This window comes from Tigriopus californicus, chromosome 8 (assembly GCF_007210705.1).
Source record: "Tigriopus californicus strain San Diego chromosome 8, Tcal_SD_v2.1, whole genome shotgun sequence".
Classification (NCBI taxonomy): Eukaryota; Metazoa; Arthropoda; class Copepoda; order Harpacticoida; family Harpacticidae; genus Tigriopus; species Tigriopus californicus.
The window spans coordinates 5,795,480-5,815,514 of record NC_081447.1 but is presented as its reverse complement, the minus strand read 5'-3'; the positions used below and the strand labels follow the sequence as shown (position 1 = coordinate 5,815,514).

The window sequence follows — 20,035 nt, the reverse complement described above, 5'->3', positions numbered from 1 at the left end:
ACTAGTACTGACTCGTACAGAATGAGCAACACACCTCGAAACCTATCTTTGACTTGATCCACAAAGGGGCGCCGACCCTGAAATATGGATGCTCAAAAAAGAGCCATAAGTTCCACAGAAGAATTACAGAAACACTTCCCACCCTATCTACCAACACCAATAAGCCCGTTTACTTTTGGAACATAGCCACCAATTAGCTAGCAACAACTTGGCAAGCGATTGATCTCCCATTCATTTGGCATATACAGTACTACCTATTGACCGAGCAGGTTTTACCCTCTTGTTCCCAGGGACATTGAAATGGATTTGGTTTGCTCAGCTGTGTTCCCACCTCCCCTCAGTTTATGGAGGATCGAGAGTCGGCATTGTCCCTTCCTTGTAAACCCCTCAACACTCTGAGGATTGCATTGCTCAACCCACCAGTTTACTTTGCCTGCCTCACATGTGATCTGGCTCAGTCAATGCACAGGGCACACGTGCGTGGGTCTTAGTCATCGCTGGCTTTCCAATATCCCTGGTACACCATTCATTACCCTTGTGTGGTATTAAAAGGACACGGCCAAGCCAACACCACGGTGGCTCGCTCAGCTGGGTATTCATCTTAAATTCCTGCCCTCCAATCAGGAGAAAGATCGATACCCATTCAAATGGGGGGGGGTGCACTCGAAATCTCTCGGTGACCAAGGATGAATTACCACCATTGTGTGGGGCGAACTCGTGGTTTCCGTCTCTGTGGAATGCGACAAACATTGCTTCGTTAATCTCTGTCCATCGCTGGGTATTTTTTTTACAATATCGAGCATTTCATGAACTATAATTTACTGATGTAGGTCATATCACTTGTTTTCTGTTTAGCCTTATTAAGCAAAAAATGGTCTCTTAGATGAGAGTGAAACCTTGACGTGCGAAATTGCAGACCAAGAAACCTCTTGCTCGAAAGGACGAGAGCTGTCCAAATTTGATGGATCACTCAATGGGATTAAGACTGTCACTCGATTCTTGAGTTCATGGATTGGCACGTCTTCCATCCTTGATAGTGCTTGCTAAATGAAGTTGAAAATAGTAGTAACCATTTCGGGTCGAAGAATGACAGATTCAATCGTTCTGGGACGGAATAGTGTAGGTACGTACTTGGTAGGTTCTTTGGAAGAAGTAGTCCGGTAGCTCGTTTGGTTCTAATCACCCATAAATGTTTCGAAACTATTTTATGCTTGTCGCTTCAGAATGTGCTGGTCCTCCTGTCAGGAAGGTCGGTCTTAGCAGCTTCAACAGAAGCCAGGAAGTCGGACAATATATCAAGGGCAGTCATCGATTCAACCGGGACCTACCGAAACGAGGGGTAACAACTCATCTACTAGCAGTGTACGTACGTACGTATCTCTGCTCTTAGTTGAACGAAGTACACTACGTATACTGCACACCAAACACCTTTAGCAGAATCGAGCATGAGAACACGACTGTTTGCTTTCACACTGTACGAATGTATTACTCTAAGCTCGGAGAATAACATTCTAATCGTGAACATAATTGAGAGAGTTCTTGAAAGGGGTGCTGAACTGGCGTTGACAGTGGTCAATCTTGACTCTTGGGAGGTCTTTTTATGATGGGCTCATCCACACATGTGAGGTACCATAAAATCATTGATGCCTGGGAAAACTCCGAGCTGACTTCCTGTGTCAGTCCAACGATTCAGGGGAGATGAGTCCATGTTTTCAATTTTGCCTGCCATATTGTGACATCTGGTAACACCTTCATTGGGGAATGATAAAGGAAATAACAATTTCGATTGTGGACATGGGTTGTGTTGGCTAATGTAGAGAACAACTCAATTCTCCTTGATTTGACTGGCCGTCATCCATTTTGGGCCGGGAACGGACTCCGTTGGCACAAGATAAATGGTGTTCGGTCTTTGTTGACAATCGATGTTGATCTTTTGTTGGGTCCTTGCAGTTTTTTTCCAAGCTTTTTGGCCGTTTTTGATTCCGTTTGCTTTCGGCAGATGTCTCATCCACAGCTTCTCCCAAGTGAGCTTCGATGACCATTGTGTACGGTGTGTGTGGGACTTGGTCTTGTCGGAGCACCCTGTATGCTCTCTACGTACTTCAATATAATGCTCATTTTATGTCCGATACTACAGAAGGACCCATGTCCAGACAAGAACCAGGACGACAAAAGAACACCCAGATGTTGTTGGCGAACACTGGCACTATGTAGTAGTTAGTGAGTTGGCCAGTACTTGTTTAGCGGCAAGTTGATGGAGAATTGAAAAATTCGTATTTGCTATGGCCTCCAGGGGCATGGCAATGGAATCATTTATCTTCTGGCTTTCTTGAGCCTTGTCAGTGGGTAAAATATTGAGAGCAAATCGTAGATGCTCCGGTGCGTTTACACAACAGTCAGGGTTGTTCTCACATTGATCCTCCGTCTCTGTCTGTAATTGACGAATGATAGCTTTTTGCACTCTCAAAAGAGCCAGAAAATGTGCGATCGGGCGATTGATGTTCGAGTTCGGAATGAGTTCGGTCGTGCTTACCATGCAGGCATGGTTTCTGTTGGTTCTACTCTCAAGAGTAACGGCCTTTCCACCGCTCCTGTAATCAAACCATAAACATGGTCACTGGAAATTGAAACCTCATTAGCCAGTGGAATAGAATTGCTTAGTAATTAGCTCACTGGTCGTTCCAACCATTCAGAGCATGTGCCCGAAATTCCAAACAGGGCCAGGCTTCCACTGCCAATCCAAACGGCACTCTGAGCAATTGTGGCTAATGGAAAGTACTTGCACCAAACCTGACCCTGTCCTAAAGCTCACTTGGGGTTTATCTTTACCCTTGTCCCTGAATCGAATTCATCACCACGGCCCGAAAATTCATGAGATTAGCTTTCAATATTTATTGGCAAGCCGATTCCGTTGGCGGGTCTTCAAGTGTGCCACTGACCCGCCGTCAAGCGGACAAACCTGGCCGAGGTGGCTCATCCTGATGGTCAAAAAGAAACTTTACCACACATTCTACGACCCATTTCAGAGAAGTAATCAGTAGCTTGCTAGCTCCTCTCGTTTGGCTGAAGGCTAGGCAGGTGGGATTTATGCCTTTTCCTTCTGATTGGTTACCGGAAAATTCGTGGCTCTTTGCATAAAGAAATGGCTGTATTGCTCGCCACCAAAGACGAATCGCCCAATGAGTATAAACTGAAGCTATAACTCTCCCGAGCCACTTCTAACTAAATAAGGGCCATCAGGATATAGGTATTGGGGAGTTGGTAGTTGGTAATAGCTGCAATAGTAAGAGCGTCGTCGTTCATCCATTTCATCTACGTACTACACTCACCACTCCCCGCTTCACTACTCCGATTCATGTTCGTCGAAATAATGGTCATGGGAGGCGAGCACACGTGATAAATAGACCAACCCAGACCACTCACTTCAAAGCCTGCCATTTGGTTTTAATTACAATAATTGACAGATTTTCAATTATGAAAACGAGCATCGACATAGTGATCTCAACGACGTTTTCCTGGCTGTTGCTAGTTTTTTTTTTTAGGCAACCTTCGATCGATCTGGGGATGACATGAAGATTGAAGATGATATGCACTTTGCCCCTGGCCCCTCGCAAGATTTGTCATTTTAAATCTGTTAATACAGGCTGTTCGCTTGAATGGTTCCATTGAGTGAGCATCAACTTTTTTTTTTAGCAATATGTAGGAAGTCACATCCACGACACGATCAGCGAGATGAAACGACAGGCTTTTCGATTCCAAGCGATATGTGTATCCTTCTTGGAACTATTGAGGATGCGTGTACCCCAAACCCGTCCATCCGTCTTTTGTTGTGTGAAAGAAAGCTCAAGTCAAACAGGGCGTCTCCAAAGAGAACGAGTATCAATGGCCAATGCATGGCATGGACTGATATAAAACCTTCCTTCAATTCAACTATGTGTGACGGGTGATGGTTGAATTACATACACTTTCTGTATTTTGCTTCACAAAGATCGGGATAGGATTCAAGCATGGTGTGTTTAAAACCAGAGGTAGGTTTTGTCGATATTTCAAGATAACTATTTTAACCATTCGAGCTCTGGTTTTGATTGGTGGGATCTTGAGCATTGGAAGTGTGGTCTAATGTTGAACCGAATGTTTCATGGCTGTTCGCGTGAAAAGATTTTATTTGTAAAGGCTTCCTGCCTTTGACAAAACGCTTGAAAGCGGGCGTGACTTGACGACCTCACAAGTGACAACGACAATGATGAATCATATGGGACAACATGGAGGCGTGTTGACGTCAGATCCAACCCGAATTGAAGTTATTCATAAGCCAACGATGGTCATGCTCTTATTTCCAGGATCACTTGAGTTCCTGAGAATGATGCTCAAAAGGAATGCTTATTTTATGTCCTTATGTTCAATGAGCATTCAAAGAATCCTTTTGGAAGTCTTCCTCGTTTCCCAGTCCCTAAAATTCACCCAATACAGGAATGGCCATTCCCAAGATGCCGCCACAAAGGTGACAAGACAAAAACCCAAGTGGACACGTCGAAAAAAAAATCCTTTCTCTTTGGTGGACTACCACCAACCCCACTCAACTCCAACCCAATCCCCAATGGTCGGTCGAAGTGGAAACTCTCGATGAATCTTGTTCACATGGATATTAAGAGCGACCCCGACCCAAAGCCTCCGTTTCTTTCTCTGGCTACTCTGTAGAGTCCCCATGCGTGTTGTTGAAGGCGACTAACCAGGAGAAGCACCTTGCTGGGCCGACCCGAAGCATTGTAAATCTGTCACCAACTTTGACTTGAACACAATTTGCAACTTGGCCTGGCTCGGGTTGACGTTAGTGCTCCTAATTACAGAGTAGACGAGTCGTACATCAACCAAAGAGAACAACAATGCTCACAGGATTTAGCTCAAGGTACCTTCCACATAAGAAGAAGTAAGGGAGCCCCCAGACTCACGGGCTTGAAAAAAAGAGTCCCGAGAGAAGGACCGACTCGGGGAAGCTGATTAGAAAAAAGGACCCTGAGCGTCGATGACCGGTTCAAGTTGAAAAGCGACAATCATGGGAAGATATGGATAACGTCGAGGACATTTCTCAACCTTGTTAAACATGACCTAACAATGACCAAATGGTTTAGGTCTCAAAGATCAGGAGCGAGGGTGAACGGGAAAAAATCTCCAGAACGAGCATGGACTTCGAGCCAAAAACGCCTGAAATTCCGGGTACTAATATGAAGATGAGTAATGAATTGATTGGTAATCTTTTAATACCTTTTTTTTTATTTTCGGGTCACACAAGACTATTATCGTCATGACAACTTCGATTTGAGCAATTACAAATGACGCATTAGGTCAACCCTCATTGCACGGAGGACATTGTTCGCTTTTCGAATATTTTTTTTGTACTTGATATTCATGTTACTAAACAGGGCGCGGCTTTCTTTCGCCAATTTTGATCAGTCAGGTAGAGCAAAGTTATTAATGTGGCGTAATTTGGTTGAGATCGTATTTCTGCTTTTTTTTCCTCGACAATACTAGGGAAGGAATTGAGTTCGATTCGCCATCATTGCAACAAACCACAGGCCTTGTGGGTATTTGCCAAGTGTAGTTTTCGGGTTTTGTATATTTACTAGAACAAAAAATATGAGCAAAGATAGGAAGTAAACTTGAAAGCACGGTTGATGTCGCTCTTTGGATTTGAGTAGGAGCCACATTGTGGAAGGCCGAGGATGCTTGCTGCCATTGGGGATTTAAGGGTGCCAAATAATGGGCTCCCCTCTGATGTGTGTTANCTATTATCGTCATGACAACTTCGATTTGAGCAATTACAAATGACGCATTAGGTCAACCCTCATTGCACGGAGGACATTGTTCGCTTTTCGAATATGAGCAAAGATAGGAAGTAAACTTGAAAGCACGTTACATGTCTTTATTATTGACCGGGCTCAAAATTAGAAATGAGATCATGGCACTTTTTATGCCCGTTGATAATGTTTCGATTGGCAATGCTGGACGGAACCTCACGTAGCTCCCCCTCTAGACCATGCTTGTATGGCAGGGACATGTTCATAGTATTTGTGGTATAGCATGGCAGTGTTATTACTGCCATTGACATTATTCTCAAAATCACAGCCATGGTCGAAAGGTCCATAATGAGTCAGTGAAGACGACGATGAGCAATTGGAAGCCGTTGGCGAAGGCGAGCTATAGGCGAAATCGCAATATCCCGTTGATGTCGCCCCCTGAATTTGAGTAGGAGCCACATTGTGGAAGGCCGAGGATGCTTGCTGCCATTGGGGATTTAAGGGTGCCAAATAATGGGCTCCCCTCTGATGTGTGTTATTGTCCGTCAGTGGCTGAGGTTGGAATTGATTGCGATAGTCTACATTGACACTTCCGGAGATGAAATTCTCTTTCTCTTCCATGCTATTCAACATGGATGATGAGGACGGATTACCATTGATACCACCACTAGTATTCAAAGCTTTCTGGGGCGAGACCGAGTTGGGCGGTGAATGGCTACCACTATCCTGGCTCGTTGAGCTCACGACATTCTCATTTAAATCCAGAGGTGGTGGTGGTGGTGGTGGTGGTGGTGGTGCTGGAGGATTTACCTTTCCACCTTTAGCACCTTTCACCCCCGGGACAGCTTTTGCACCTTTGACACCGCGCCTTTTGGCCAACACCCCAGGCTCTTTGGGGGGTTTGTCATGGATCTTGACATGTTTTCCTAAATGATCGGATCGAATGAACCCTTTGCCGCATTTGGGACAATGAAATCGTTTCTCTCCAGTATGCGTTCGCAGATGTCTCGTGAGCTCATCGGAGCGAGTGAAAGTCTTCATACACGGAGGATATTTACACTTAAACGGTCGATCCCCGTTGTGCCCTCGAACATGGGCCTTGAGATGAGAGCTCTTGAAGTACGTTTTCCTACACTCCATCAAAGGACAATAATGAATCTTCTTCACGCGAAGTCCTTTAAGCAAACGGGCTTGTTTATATGGACGGCTTTTGCCTTTCACTTGTTGACGCGGCACTTCACGGTCTTCGTTTTGAACTGGATTTTGTTGAGGATAAGGGCCAATGTTGGGGTTAACATGGCCTTGGTAGGCATTCATAGCTACCGTTGGCACATAAGGATGAGTAGGGGGTGGGGGAGGACCAGGAGAAGCAGGAGCGAACTGAGGGTAATAGGGATAATACCCAAAACGGGGATTATTTGTGGTTTGGACCCCGTAACCTTCATAAGAAGCTCTTGTCACTCCTTGATTAGCTTGCCCGTAGTAGGCGTAATTGGGCGTCATTTGAGTGTGAGCAACGGCGTAACTAGGGTTTGTGACATAGTTCATATTTGGCGGATAGTGCATTTGATGCACACTTGGGTGGGGCCCCACATTCGAATCAGACGAACACGGCGAAGGGGTTAGAATGGGGGCTCTCTCACGGGTCTGACTTGGAGTGTCCAAATTACTGTGCTCACCAGGTACCATGTATTTGTGTTTAATAGTCACTTGCACTTCTGAGTAGGTGGGAGGGGTGTGTGTCGACATCACAGAAGGTTGATCGTTTAAAGACGTGGAAGAGAGGTTGTTGGTCAAGTTGGCCATGGCTTGCAATGGACATCCAGTCACAGTATAGCCTTGATAGGCCATCTTTCAAGGTCTCTTGAAACACAAATCACTAATTTTGGTCGCGTTCCGCAAACACTCGCCACCTCTGATGACGACTCATTGACAATTGAAGTGGTTCTCAATTACTCACTCATGAATAAATGTTGATTCGGAGAGCCCTCATCGTCCTCTCGCCAACTTCTCGTGTTGCGCCGAAATCGTAAGCGGTGAATGGCGCCGGCATTCCCCGTTGCGACAGTTTCGCGAGACTGGCGCCGTTTGGGCCCGTGTGCTGGATGGAGGAAAAAGGCGATTTTGGACTTCAGACGTGCTCAATTGGGCGTAAGTTGGGAGAACTAATGCACTCGTTGTGGCTGTTTAGTGGTATAATAGCACTACATAGGACACGCAGGGAAAGCATGGGTTTGTCATTGTTGTGTGGGGGACATGTGTGAGAATATCCTTTCAACTTGAATGAATACCTGTCAAAGTATCAGAAATGGAAACGCGCCTTCCAGGTTATTCATGGTCAGATGTATTGAGGAACATTTCCTCTCTCGGTTTTGTTGCGTGGGTACCCGAAAAAGAAGTAGCGAGGCTAATCTTAGAAATCTCTCTGACGCCATCTCAAACTGTTGTATTGCCGTATTGCCCTGGCGAATGGTTCCAGGTTCATGCTTAATCCCGTGTGTGGCAACCATGTGTAGAGCCTCCTTGATCCCGAAACATCAATTTCGTTGTGTCGTTGGCAATATCAAACCGGCTACACGTGCTCCATTGAAAGCTACTGAAAAACGATCGTAATCTGGCATCTGCAATCTAATATCTTCCATGACTTCAGATCATTTCCCTTGCTAATACCGATGGCATTTTTAGAGAGGAAGCGATATGTTAGTAAGTCAAAAATCTGAACACAACAAGAAAGCTCAGATCTACTGTTGACCGACACTTTTCAACGTCATTTTCAATAAAAAATAGACTTTTAATCAGGCAATAATAATGAATCGAAACCGAGATCAAAACAGATGGAAAAGCAATTCTGAATAGCGATACAAACTTTGCTTGAAAATACCGAATTAGTTTGGAAGATATCAATTTATCAATACTGACAAGTTTGCATTCGAAGCCCATACTTCATTTAGACTTTCTGAAAATTACTCTCGGGTGCCTCAAGGTCTTTTCATATTTTGAAAACCCCCACAAAAACTCTGGTCAAGTGCAGCAAAGAGCAATATTCCTACCAATCACTTTTCATTATATCAGAATTGAACGAGGCATTCTCTGAGCAATCTAAATAAGCCTCCATAACAAGATGAAAATAAGGGGAGACCCCAACCGCTTTTGATTATTTTCTGCAGAATAAAAAAGAAATATTGCATCTCTATCAGATAGAGGCAATACATTATTATACTGCCCAGGAGGACAGTAAACTGGGGGTCCACTTTAGTATACTGTTTCAAATCAATCTATCAAACAATTAATTCCCTTTGACGACGTCGAAAAGGTACCACAGATTTTGCTCTGACCAATAGGGCCGACAAACCAATGCCCGACAAACCGGTGATGGTGACAGCTTCCAATTGAAACTCTTTCAGATTTCCCTCAGGATGTGGGAACCCTTTGATTGAAAATGTGCTAATTTGTGAAAGGGTATCGATAGGTGCGGTATCACAATGTCATAATGAGTAATATGGTTAGATGTCCCATAGTTGTTTTCAAATGCTACCGATACCGAATATCTAATATGTGAGGCAAACACACACAAAACGCATGGATTTTTCTGAGGGATATTTTTCGTCGTAATAAAAAATGCTTTTTTTCCTGTGTGATTTCTAGATTTTCTCTCGTATGAATTAACGGAGTGTGGGAGAGAAAGCTTATTCTGCTTCTTTTTCATGCTTTTTTTCTAATTTTCCTTAATGCCTATACTCTTTCTTACACATTGCGTTTTCGAGTGACAGCAGCAATAAATAATAAACAATATGATTGAAGTGCGTTCAATACACTTAGAATCTCAGATTAAAATCTTTAGTATCTAAGTCCGATTATTTAACGGACATGTCTTACCTGTCATATGATGTCTACCATTTGCAACAGAAATCCAGTTTGCAATCCTTTCAATAGATGGGGTCTGGTGAATTACTGAATGCATTGTCTACGCTGCTGGGTCAATTGCTTGGACTTTTTAACAATTTGGAAGGGACTTAATGGTTAAATTAGAGCTTACTAAAATGTGATGAACAAATATAAAAATTCCATGGGAGTCTGAAAGAATCAGATCTATTAAGAGTACTTAGCTCTACGAACCATTAGATATTTGGCAATCAAATTTGCTACCCTGCTCTAGTTTCTGTGGGTAATAATGGATTTGATAACACAAAACGCACAAAAACGCATTTATTGAGCAATCAAATGGTTGAATTTTGAATAGATGATAGAGCCTCACAACCATTACAGAGAGTGCATTAACAGCTAAATAGATGGAGTGCACTGCGAACGAAAGCAAAAATTTCTTGTTTCCTAAACCGTTCTCTTTATTCCAAGTAAGCACTTCATACGACCACAAGATCTACGTAGTTATATAGATGAACTTGGCCAAGTTTGAGCCCAAAACTATGCTCAGGGAACTTGAGAGATATGTCCAAAGTTATGTAGTAAACAGTACATCTGATTCGAATTTTCGGCCTGCTCTTGGCCAGCAACATAAGCTTTTGACAACATAGCTTTCTTTGAAAGGAATCACTTTACAAGTAAATTATATGAAAATGCCCTGCCTTTAATTGTAGGGATCTACATTGTTTAAGTTTTTACTTTGATTCGAAAAATGGCTCAGAGTTTTTATGACCAAGAGCAGGCCGATTTGGCGGGAAGCTCGTTCGCAGTCCATATTTCTAGTCAGACCAATGATCTATCTCCCAATTTCGTGATGTTTTTGGTGAATGACCTTTTCTGGTAAACATAACATGGTCTTCAAGGTAATGGCAGAACAAGTTGAGTGCGTTTCAACATTGATAAAGTATACCTTTGATTGTTATCTAGGAGACAATAAATTTTGCTTTATATTTGAAGGCAAGCATAACGATATGTAAAGATGAAGTGACTTACTACTTACATTGGTATTGGTATTTATTCAATAAGTTCTCTGTAATTTTGATGCTTCATAAATGGACAAGTTTGGATGTCTTGTGAGAATATTGGTCACTTCAGATCTAAGTTGACAAGATATTTGGCTATTTAAAAAAAAAAACAGAAAAAAATGACGACTTCAATATGAGTATACTAGAACAAGCTGGTTTTCGAAACTGAATTACTCTTCACAAATAAGGCTAATTTGGTTTTACCAACTCTTTTTGGAAGTAAAGTACTCACAATCTGACCTTCAGAGAGTGTTTTCATAGTTTTGCAAGTCCTTTGATCAATTAAAAGTCCGTCCTCGTGCTAAACATTAAAAATGATTGCTCTGTCCCTAAATCAAGATTTGTGCGCAATTTTCCCAACTCTGAACACTCGCAAGAACTCTCAACATAGTTCTTGGTTAATTTGAAGAACACAAAAGGTAATTAATGGGCCTTTGAAAGTTTATTGTACGTACATGTATATTTCGGTCAAGCGTGTTCAATTCAGAGGTTGAGATACTGTTCGGAAGTGGTATTCCCATTTAAGATGATGTTTCCATGACCTGTTCGACCTCACCTTCGACCTCGGAATCTTTGGAAACATCCTCCGTTTTGCTCACTGGTGCCACCTCATTGAACATGAACTCGTTCTGATATTCGGACAAGAATTGACATGAGCGAGCTTCATCGATGAACAACGAATACACACGTTTGATGTCATCCACCGAAATGGACGTACCTTTCCGTTTCTTGCACACCAAATTAGCCACGGAGATCAATTGGATGGCATATCTAAACCGAGAAAAAAAACATCATGATCATCGGTTCGAACCACGTTGGGGGTATCTCAAACTCACCGAAGACTGGCCTCCACGGCGATTCGGGTCAGGACTTTCATGGCATCTTCGCCCATTTCGCAATCTTCCTCCTCACATCGGATCTTAAGGATTTCCATGAGCTCTTTTTCTTGATACGGCGACGTGGGAATGATAATCATCCGGTCCAAAAGATCGATGGGAATGCCGTGGGGAGAGGTGTAATTGGTGCCTCGGATGCGGGTGATGCCCCGGTTGGTGGCCATGACCACGATGGGCGCCATGTCATCCTCCAAAGCGCGATTCAAGTACGAGAAGCATTCCATGTCCAACATATGAACCTATCATAAAATGAACCACATTGTTTTGGTTAACTGACCCGAATATCAGCCAAACGGTCTCGCTCTTACCTCATCAACGAAAAGGACGCCGGGTGCGATCTCGGCCTTGCCTTCTTCGCGCCATTCCGAGACTTTGGCGTTGATTTGATCGCGCACTTCGGGCTTGATCTCGCCCGTGTCGCCCGAGAACAAGGCCAGGAAGCCTTGGGTGCGGGAGTTGATCACATCGATCTCATGGAGGGTGACGGTGTGAGTGACTTCCTTCTTCTTCTGTAACTCGCCCTCGGGACACTGGACAAAGCGGGTTTGAGCGCCGGTGGCGTCATAGTCGCGGGCCCGCGTGAAGGATCGCCCCAGTTTGGTGATCTTGCCCGTGGCCTTGTCAATCGTGATGACATCGCCGGCCTGGACCTTCTCCTTGATGACCGAATCGATCATTTTGGTGCCCAGATCGTACACGGTCTCCATCTCGGTGGTCTTGAGCGTGAGCTTGCCAATCTTGGCACCCGTGCCCGTGGCCGGTCGATCGATTTGAACCTCGACCACCTCGCCCTCGATGATCTCGGTCTCCTCTCGAATCCGGACGCCGATGCTCTTGCGGAAGGCCTGCGTCAAGGCTTCGGTCTTGCTCATCTCCAAACTGTAGATCTCCGAGCCGGCCATGGCCGTGAAGGGGGTGTCCACGCCCAAGGCCTGAGCAATGCCCATAGCGATGGCCGTCTTGCCGGTGCCGGGTTGACCGGCGATGAGCACGGCTCGGCCGGCGATTTTGCCCTCTTTGACCATTTCGCACACCACACCGGCGGCACGCCGCGCACTGGTTTGGCCCACCAGACCCTGGGAGACGGGCCGTGGGTCCAAAGTGTCGTCCAAGCCCAGCCCGCGGATATGTGAGTGCGCCCCGATGCGCTCAATCCGGGTCACCTCGCGGGTCTCGGCCACATTCACGTTCACGTTCATTTCGAGGATAACAAGGAAGGCTGGCTGGTTGGCTGGATAGCTCTGATTTGGGGCGAAGACCTGAAGTGATTTTCTCAAGTGAAGTGGGTTGATTGATCGCCGCGTCGTTTGATCGATGCCAGTGAAACCAGTGCAACAAAAACAAAACAAAAACAAAACAACGTGAGACTCACCATAGTTGCCAGAAGAATTGTGGGATGAACGTTATTCTCCACCGATTAGTTGGCGGTGCTCATTTTTTAAATTTGTGGCAAAATGTTAAAAGGTTTAGATGGAGACTTTATGGGTTATTAATATCGTGTTAGGTTAGGTTTGATTAGGTCAGGTTAAGATTTCAAAAAGTAGCAACACTTACTAATCGGTGGAGAATAACGTTTACCGAGTTATGGTGGGGAAAGGTGCCCCCAAAGCTGGCCTACTTGAGGAAAAAATCATCCTATGGCAAAGAGGGTAATGTTTAGCGTTATTGAGACTGCTTGACGCACATATTTGTTGGTCTTGTCACCTCTTTTTCAAGAGTTAGTAAGCAAACCCGAAAATTTAGTCTCTAAAAGGTTTAGATGGAGACTTAAAGGGTTAATAATATCGTGTTAGGTTAGGTTTGATTAGGTCAGGTTAAGATTTCAAAAAGCAGCACCACTAACTAATCGGTGGAGAATAACGTTTACCGAGTTGTGGTGGGGAAAGGTGCCCCCAAAGCTGGCCTACTTGCGGAAAAAATCATCCTATGGTAAAGAGGGTTATGTTTAGTGTTATTGAGATTGCTTGACGCACATATTTGTTGGTCTTGTCACCTCTTTTTCAAGTGTTAGTAAGCAAACCCGAAAATTTAGTCTCTCAAGGTCATGCCCCTGAACTCAAGTGCAAAAAGTGACATTTCTTGAGCATTTGGTTTGTTATCAAGATTGAAATTTGGGTATTGAAGGGATTCTTACGAGGTGAGCACAACTTGATACATCTGAATGGCTATTCAAAGAATTTGCACATTTTATCCCCCTTGTATGGCTTAACAAAAAATGATTGAACAACCTGACTTTGAATAATTGGATCTCCAAGATCTTCCACATCATTTCAAGCTAAAAATATTTGACATCGTGGGGACATTACGTCTTATTTTTCATCAGAGCTACATGACGAATAAAGTGACCAAATAACATAGGGGCCAGCCATTGGTCCCCACGAAATGGTGCATCTCATTGAAAACATGCTCCATTTTCATATTGTTAAGCGTATGGTAGAGAAATCAAAAATGACACGCACTTTCATGAAAAGATGCCACTCGTGAAAAGAAACTGGCCATGCCGGAAAGTGGTTATCTCATATTTCAAAACAAAGACAATGATGGAAATAAATAAATAAAAAGCCATCTGGCTCAAAAGTGGCACCCAAAGTTGGCATCTGGCAATTACGGAGTGCGACCCCCTAACCGCTCAATCAAGGTGACCATCTCCATTCTGATTCTGGATTCAATTGAACTTGATTGAACATGTGACGCATACAAGGATTCGCCCAGTTAATAGGTAACCGACTCAGTACAGTTAAATACAGTTTGGATGGCGGCCAAAGGAGGTTTAGTCCGAACAAAACAGTGATGATCAAAATATATGAGGACAACTTTTGAGACGCAATGAGCCACTCTTAGCTTGTGTATGTCCCAAAACATGCTTTCAGCGTTGCCAGCCTAAGAACACCGTTGTATGTCACTTTCACCCAATCGACGGCCAATTTGACATTGGCATCACGGAATTAGTACAGAACTACGTGTCTAGCATTTGTTTTACGTAGTTATGAGACATTAATGCGGAATAAAAGTAAAAAAAAGCCCTTGTCAAACCTAAAAAAAGTGACAAAACCCGATGAAATGTTGCCAATGGTGGCCAATTTTAGCAATTTAGAGTTCAAAGCGAGGATTCTGGCTAGCCTGATCCCGCAAAACAATTCCAGGCCGGCCAGACCATCAACAATAGGAGAAAGACCTGATTAGGGTGGCCTTCATTGACCTGGATTACTCCCGGTCTGCGTCCCACATGGCCCAAGCCGCCGATCCGGATCCCGTGGCCGCTCTTACGGCCAGTTTGGCCGCTGATTTTGGCGTGAGTCACATCCTGAACGATCCTACTCGACCTCATCCGCGCTTCGCCCAATACAAATCCCACGGCTCGCACACCCGTGAAGCGGCTCAAGCCCAACGGCGGGCCCAATTGTTGGCGGCTCAAAAGCAACAACGTCAAGCGGCGGTCAATTGGGCGCGAGACTTGACCGCCACCGACTCCGATCAGGATGACGATGAGGATGATCCGCCCGAGGCCATGGACACCGCGGTCCAGCCGCGATCCAAGCCGCGATCCACCTTTCGCGACCGATTGATGCTGTCGGAGTGGATGGTGGATGTGCCGGCAGATCTGGGCCAGTCCTGGCTGTACGTGTTGGTGCCTGAAGGTCGCCGGAATTTGGTGGTGGCGGGTCGGGGTCAGACCTCAGCTTACGCCCGCCATGGTCGAAAAGTATCGCAATTCCCCTCGGCTTTACCGGGCGGGAATCGGCGACAAAGACCGCCCCATCACATGGTGACGCTCTTGGATTGCATTTATTCTCCCACTGGCCGATGTTATTACGTCTTGGACGTGCTCGTGTGGAATGGTCACGAATATTTAGGCTGTGAGAGCGAGTTCCGATTCTTCTGGCTCAAACAGAAGGCGGCCGAATGTCCAGCCATGGGCGTGGTCTCGGACATTAATCCCATTCCCTTTCGTTTACTACCCGAGGGACCGGCGGACCTCGAAAGTTTGACCCGTGCCGTTCACGATCCGTGGCCTTTTTCGGACAATCTGGATGGGATTCTGTTTTATCATAAGCAATTGCATTACCTACCGGGCCACACCCCCTTGGTGGGTTGGCTCAAGCCCTATATGTTGCCCGAAATGCTCCAAATTACCGTGCCGCCGGCTTTGCGCTCTTTAGCGCCCAGTGATTATGTCAATTCCCAACAGTACATGGCCGATTTTGATGCCGGGGTCTATCATAAAACCAAAGGTAAATCCACCCCGTCCCAATTGACTCGGCCGTCTCTCGGGATGGAAGTGCCAGAACCCGTGGCTCAACCCCATGATTCAACCAATTCTGTGAGATAACGTGCGTCTAGTCGAAAATAAACCGTGTTGACTTTCCGAATTTCAGCCCTCGGCTCGGGTGGAATCTATTGATCATGATTGTCATTATAGAGATATGTCGCGGGGTGGTGGGCGGGGCCGGAAAAAATGGCGCTCGGACAATGGATTCGAGGCCTGGGGCGGGTATATGGCGGCCAAGATCGCCAAATTGGAAGGTCAATTTTCGACTGATGCTCAAAACGAGGACGACGGAGATGAAAAGGGCCTCTTTCACGGGATCGCCATCTTTGTCAATGGGTACACGAGCCCATCGGCTGATCAGTTGAAGCGGATCATGATGATGAATGGCGGCACATTCCACCACTACTTCAACGCTAAGAAAACCACACACATCATTGCCACCAATTTACCCGACACCAAGGTAACTTGCAGTGTAAGGTCTAATTTCAATATATCGTAATTGACGTATTGAGTCCATTTCAGGTCAAAAACTTGAAAGGCAACGAGCCCATTTGTCATCCCCGTTGGATAAGTGAAAGTTTGCAAGCCGGTAAAGTCTTGGATTACCGAAAGTACTTGCTTTATTCGGCTCAAACCACCACGCAACCCAAGCTAAACTTTCCAAGCTCCACTGCCAATCCTCCTCCCAAGCCTATTGAGCCCGAGAAGCCGCATGACTTGCCAATGGGGCCCGCAGAGCCTGTTGATACTGATGGAATGAGCAGCAGCTCACCCCTTCGGCAAAATCAAGTTGACCCGGAGGTTTCGGGTTCAAGTAAAGCTTTGAACGCGACAGATTCACGGTTTTTGGGCGAGTTCTACAATAATTCGAGATTGCATCACATCTCAACCATGGGAGCCAATTTCAAACGCTACGTCAACGAGTTGCGGGATAAACACGACGGGAATTTCCCGGATCGACACCTTCTTCCGGTCAGTCCGGACTTCAAACCCGGCTCAGATCCGGTTTTCATGCATATCGACATGGATTGTTTTTTCGTGTCCGTGGGATTGCGTCAGAGACCGGATCTGCTTGGTAAACCCGTTGCCGTGGCGCACGCTAAAGGAGCCAAAAGCATTGATGAGAACACGGCCAAGATCCGCAAGACCGAGAGGAGCTACTACCAAAACCATTTCGCTGGTTTGCCTCAGAATCGATCAAAAGAGATCGAGACCACGGCTGAGGATCTGGTGGAGTTCTCCAGTATGAGTGAATTAGCATCCGTGAGTTACGAGGCTCGTGAGTTTGGTGTGAAAAATGGGATGTTCCTGGGTCCGGCTTTGGCCTTATGCCCGAATCTGAAGACCATTCCCTATGACTTTGAAGGCTATAACCAGGTGGCTTACACTCTTTATGATACTGTGGCCAAGTACACTTTAGATATCCAAGCCGTGAGTTGCGATGAAATGTTAGTTGATATCACTGAGGTCATAAGCTCGTGTCGAATTGATCCCCTTGATTTCGCTCAAGAGGTTCGGACCCAGATCCAAAACGCCACCCAATGCCACGCCTCCGTTGGTCTAGGACCCAATCTCTTACTGGCCAGAATGGCCACTCGACAAGCCAAACCCAATGGGAAGTTTCATCTGTCTAAAGAGGATTCATGGGAGTTCATGAAATCCATTCCGGTGCGGGACCTACCCGGCGTTGGTCGGAAAATGAAGTACAAAATGCAAGACTTGAATGTGGCCACGTGTGGGGACCTCCAATCGCTGAGTCTGTCCAAGCTTCAAAAGGAGTTTGGTGCCAAAACCGGGCAGTCCTTGCACAATTTCTGTCGTGGACTCGACGATCGCGAGTTAAACGTGGCGCAGGAGCGCAAATCTGTTTCGGCTGAAGTGAACTATGGGATCCGATTCAAGTCTCAAGAGGATTGTTCCAAATTCCTCGAGCAATTATCCGGGGAGGTGGCTCAACGCCTGGAAAAACTAGGCGTCCGTGGGAAAACGGTAACTCTGAAGTTGATGATCCGATCCGCAAAGGCTCCAGAGGTAACCTCGAAATTCATGGGACACGGGATCTGTGATAGTGTGGCGAAAACCTCGACTTTGTCCACGTGCACCAACGATAAGAAGATCATCTTTCGGGAGGTGTCCATGTTATGTCGCCAACTCACGGATAAGTTCGAGGATCTCCGTGGACTGGGCGTTCAAATCGGGAAGTTGGACGGTAACACAACCGGGATCAACCCGGGCAAGCCCGGTCAAGCCAAAACGGGGACCAAATCTATCCTAAATTTTGTCCAAAAGGTCGATGTCCCGAAAGTCATTCCCCTGAGAAATCCTCCTCTTCCTCCTCCTCCTCCTCCACCTCCCGTTCCTCTCCTTTCTTCATCTAATTCTTCAATTGATCCGTGTACCTCTTTCTCTCAAATCGACATGGATGTTTACGAATCTTTGCCCGAGGATATCAAACAAGAGTTGGAGTCCTTGAAAAGCACCAAATCAGGTCAACCCAAAATCCTCGAATCGAATCCGAGTTTGCCTCATTCGAATCCCAAGCAATCGAGCGATATCATGACCTTCTCTCAATTAGATCCCGAGTTCTTGGCGGCCCTCCCGGAAGAAATGGTGGACGAATTGCGAGAACAATACTCCCGATCATCCTTGCCAGCTCCAGAAACGGCCTTCGATATGATCATGAAGCCCAAGGCTGCGCCCACTACTCCCGTGAAAACCCCGCCCAAAAAGCGAGGTAGACCGCCCAAGAACTCGCCGAGATTCATCAAGCGATCTCGAAATTCAAATCCTGCGATAACTCCACCGAAAATTAGCAAAGATGTTCAAATCGAAGGTGACAGTTCAAGAGATGCTCCAATGGAAGAAGAAGTTGTTATTCCTGAAAAAACACAGGCAAATTTGGAAGGCTTTCGAGACATGGCCGATCTGAGGACGGTCCTAGGTCAATGGTTGACCACGGATATTCCAACCCCCGATGATACAAGTACAGTGGCCGCATTCTTTCAAGAGCTGATTGACGAAAAAGATCTGGAAAAGGTTTCGTTTCTGTTAAAGCTGATCCATCGTCTGACTCGATCTAAAAGCGGAGATTGGAAAAGGGCCTATACATTGATAGTAGAAAAGGTCCAGATGACCATGATCGAGCATTATGGGTATCAATTATCAACCAACAACGGTGATTAAATAGATACAAATAAGGTTGCTTTAATCATTCGATGGTATTAAGATTTAGAAAGAGAGGCATAAACCTTTATTAATTTGTCTTTATTTCTGAATAACAAACGTGATAAATACAAAACCGCACCATAACAAAATACGATTCATTGTGACTTTCAAGGGTTGTGCCAAATGCGATAATTCAGAGCTCTAAGCCATCAGACTTTGTCAGAATTCGCTTTCAAAATATCTAAAGGCCTCATTTCTCATTCAAAGTCCATGGGGAACTCTTTAAAAAAAAAACCAAGATTCGTCACCGTCTGGTAATGTGCTCACAACCGTTTTCCCCAATCACTTGGTGTGCCTCTTGGCGATTTTCCAAGCTCCCAATCGATACCGAAGCCACAAGGCAAACAAATCGTAAAACATTTGCACCGAAGCCGAAATGGGATCCAACTTGGACCCGTCAATCTCGGTCCATCTCACCGGGACCTCTGCCGTGGGAATCTTCAACATCTCGGCAATCTTGAGCAACTCCACGTCAAAAGCCCATCGCTCGATGTGCAGCGAGCGGAACAGATCACAAGCCGTACTGCGGGTCATCAGCTTGAAGCCGCATTGCGTGTCCTTGATGGACTGACAGCCAAAGAACCACACGCACACGTGGAACCCGTGCATTAATACCGTTCGGAACAAGGACCGCGTCGCGATTGAGTCCTTCTCCATGTGCGCTCTCGACCCGCAAACGATACCATCGCCCTCGTGGGCGCTCTGGATGGCGCTCAACTTGGACTCCAGCTTCTCAAGCTCGCTGAACTGCGTGGCTCCATCGGCATCTGCGAACAGACATCGCCGACCCCGACAACGAAACATGCCCATACGAACGGCCCCGCCTTTGCCCCGGTTCCTGGCCAAGGTCAGTACTCGGACCTTGTCCGGACCGAGCTTGCTGGACCATTTGCGACCCAAGGT

General features: G+C 45.7%; 5 protein-coding genes across 5 annotated transcripts in view; 2 read left to right on the top strand and 3 right to left on the bottom strand.

Annotated features, from left to right (window-relative positions):
* Positions 1-5,888: 5,888 nt before the first annotated feature.
* On the bottom strand, positions 5,889-7,995 carry LOC131885105 (Kruppel-like factor 3). The gene has a single exon (XM_059233043.1). The coding sequence runs from the start codon at positions 7,644-7,646 to the stop codon at positions 6,012-6,014; it is 1,635 nt and encodes a 544-aa protein (XP_059089026.1). The 5' UTR covers positions 7,647-7,995; the 3' UTR covers positions 5,889-6,011.
* Positions 7,996-11,164: 3,169 nt separating this feature from the next.
* LOC131884589 (ruvB-like 2) lies at positions 11,165-12,836 on the bottom strand (the record flags this gene model as incomplete). The annotated part of the gene is given in 3 exon segments (XM_059232417.1): positions 11,165-11,512; positions 11,578-11,876; positions 11,946-12,836. Coding segments are annotated over 3 exon segments (1,440 nt in total). The 3' UTR covers positions 11,165-11,262.
* A 1,927-nt stretch (positions 12,837-14,763) lies between these two features.
* On the top strand, positions 14,764-16,058 carry LOC131884776 (snurportin-1-like). Its single transcript, XM_059232654.1, has one exon. It carries the CDS (start codon positions 14,864-14,866, stop codon positions 15,965-15,967), a length of 1,104 nt encoding a protein of 367 aa, XP_059088637.1. The 5' UTR covers positions 14,764-14,863; the 3' UTR covers positions 15,968-16,058.
* LOC131884775 (DNA repair protein REV1-like) lies at positions 16,031-19,746 on the top strand. Its single transcript, XM_059232653.1, has 2 exons — positions 16,031-16,367; positions 16,430-19,746. Exons 1-2 carry the CDS (start codon positions 16,062-16,064, stop codon positions 19,088-19,090), a joined length of 2,967 nt encoding a protein of 988 aa, XP_059088636.1. The 5' UTR covers positions 16,031-16,061; the 3' UTR covers positions 19,091-19,746.
* LOC131884777 (dolichyl-phosphate beta-glucosyltransferase-like) overlaps positions 19,153-20,035 on the bottom strand; it is a gene marked incomplete in the record, with an annotated part of 2,943 nt that continues 2,060 nt past the window's right edge. The window contains 1 exon segment of the mRNA XM_059232655.1: positions 19,153-20,035. Coding sequence (XP_059088638.1) covers positions 19,415-20,035 — 621 coding nt within the window.

What these genes read in the sequence shown, in the direction of transcription:
- LOC131885105 (XM_059233043.1), bottom strand. Translation starts at nt 7,646, where the DNA reads ATGGCCTATCAAGGCTATACTGTGACTGGATGTCCATTGCAAGCCATG.
- LOC131884776 (XM_059232654.1), top strand. Translation starts at nt 14,864, where the DNA reads ATGGCCCAAGCCGCCGATCCGGATCCCGTGGCCGCTCTTACGGCCAGT.
- LOC131884775 (XM_059232653.1), top strand. Translation starts at nt 16,062, where the DNA reads ATGTCGCGGGGTGGTGGGCGGGGCCGGAAAAAATGGCGCTCGGACAAT. An exon ending in CCAATTTACCCGACACCAAG is followed by an intron (nt 16,368 to 16,429) that starts GTAACTTGCAGT and finishes AGTCCATTTCAG; the next exon opens with GTCAAAAACTTGAAAGGCAA.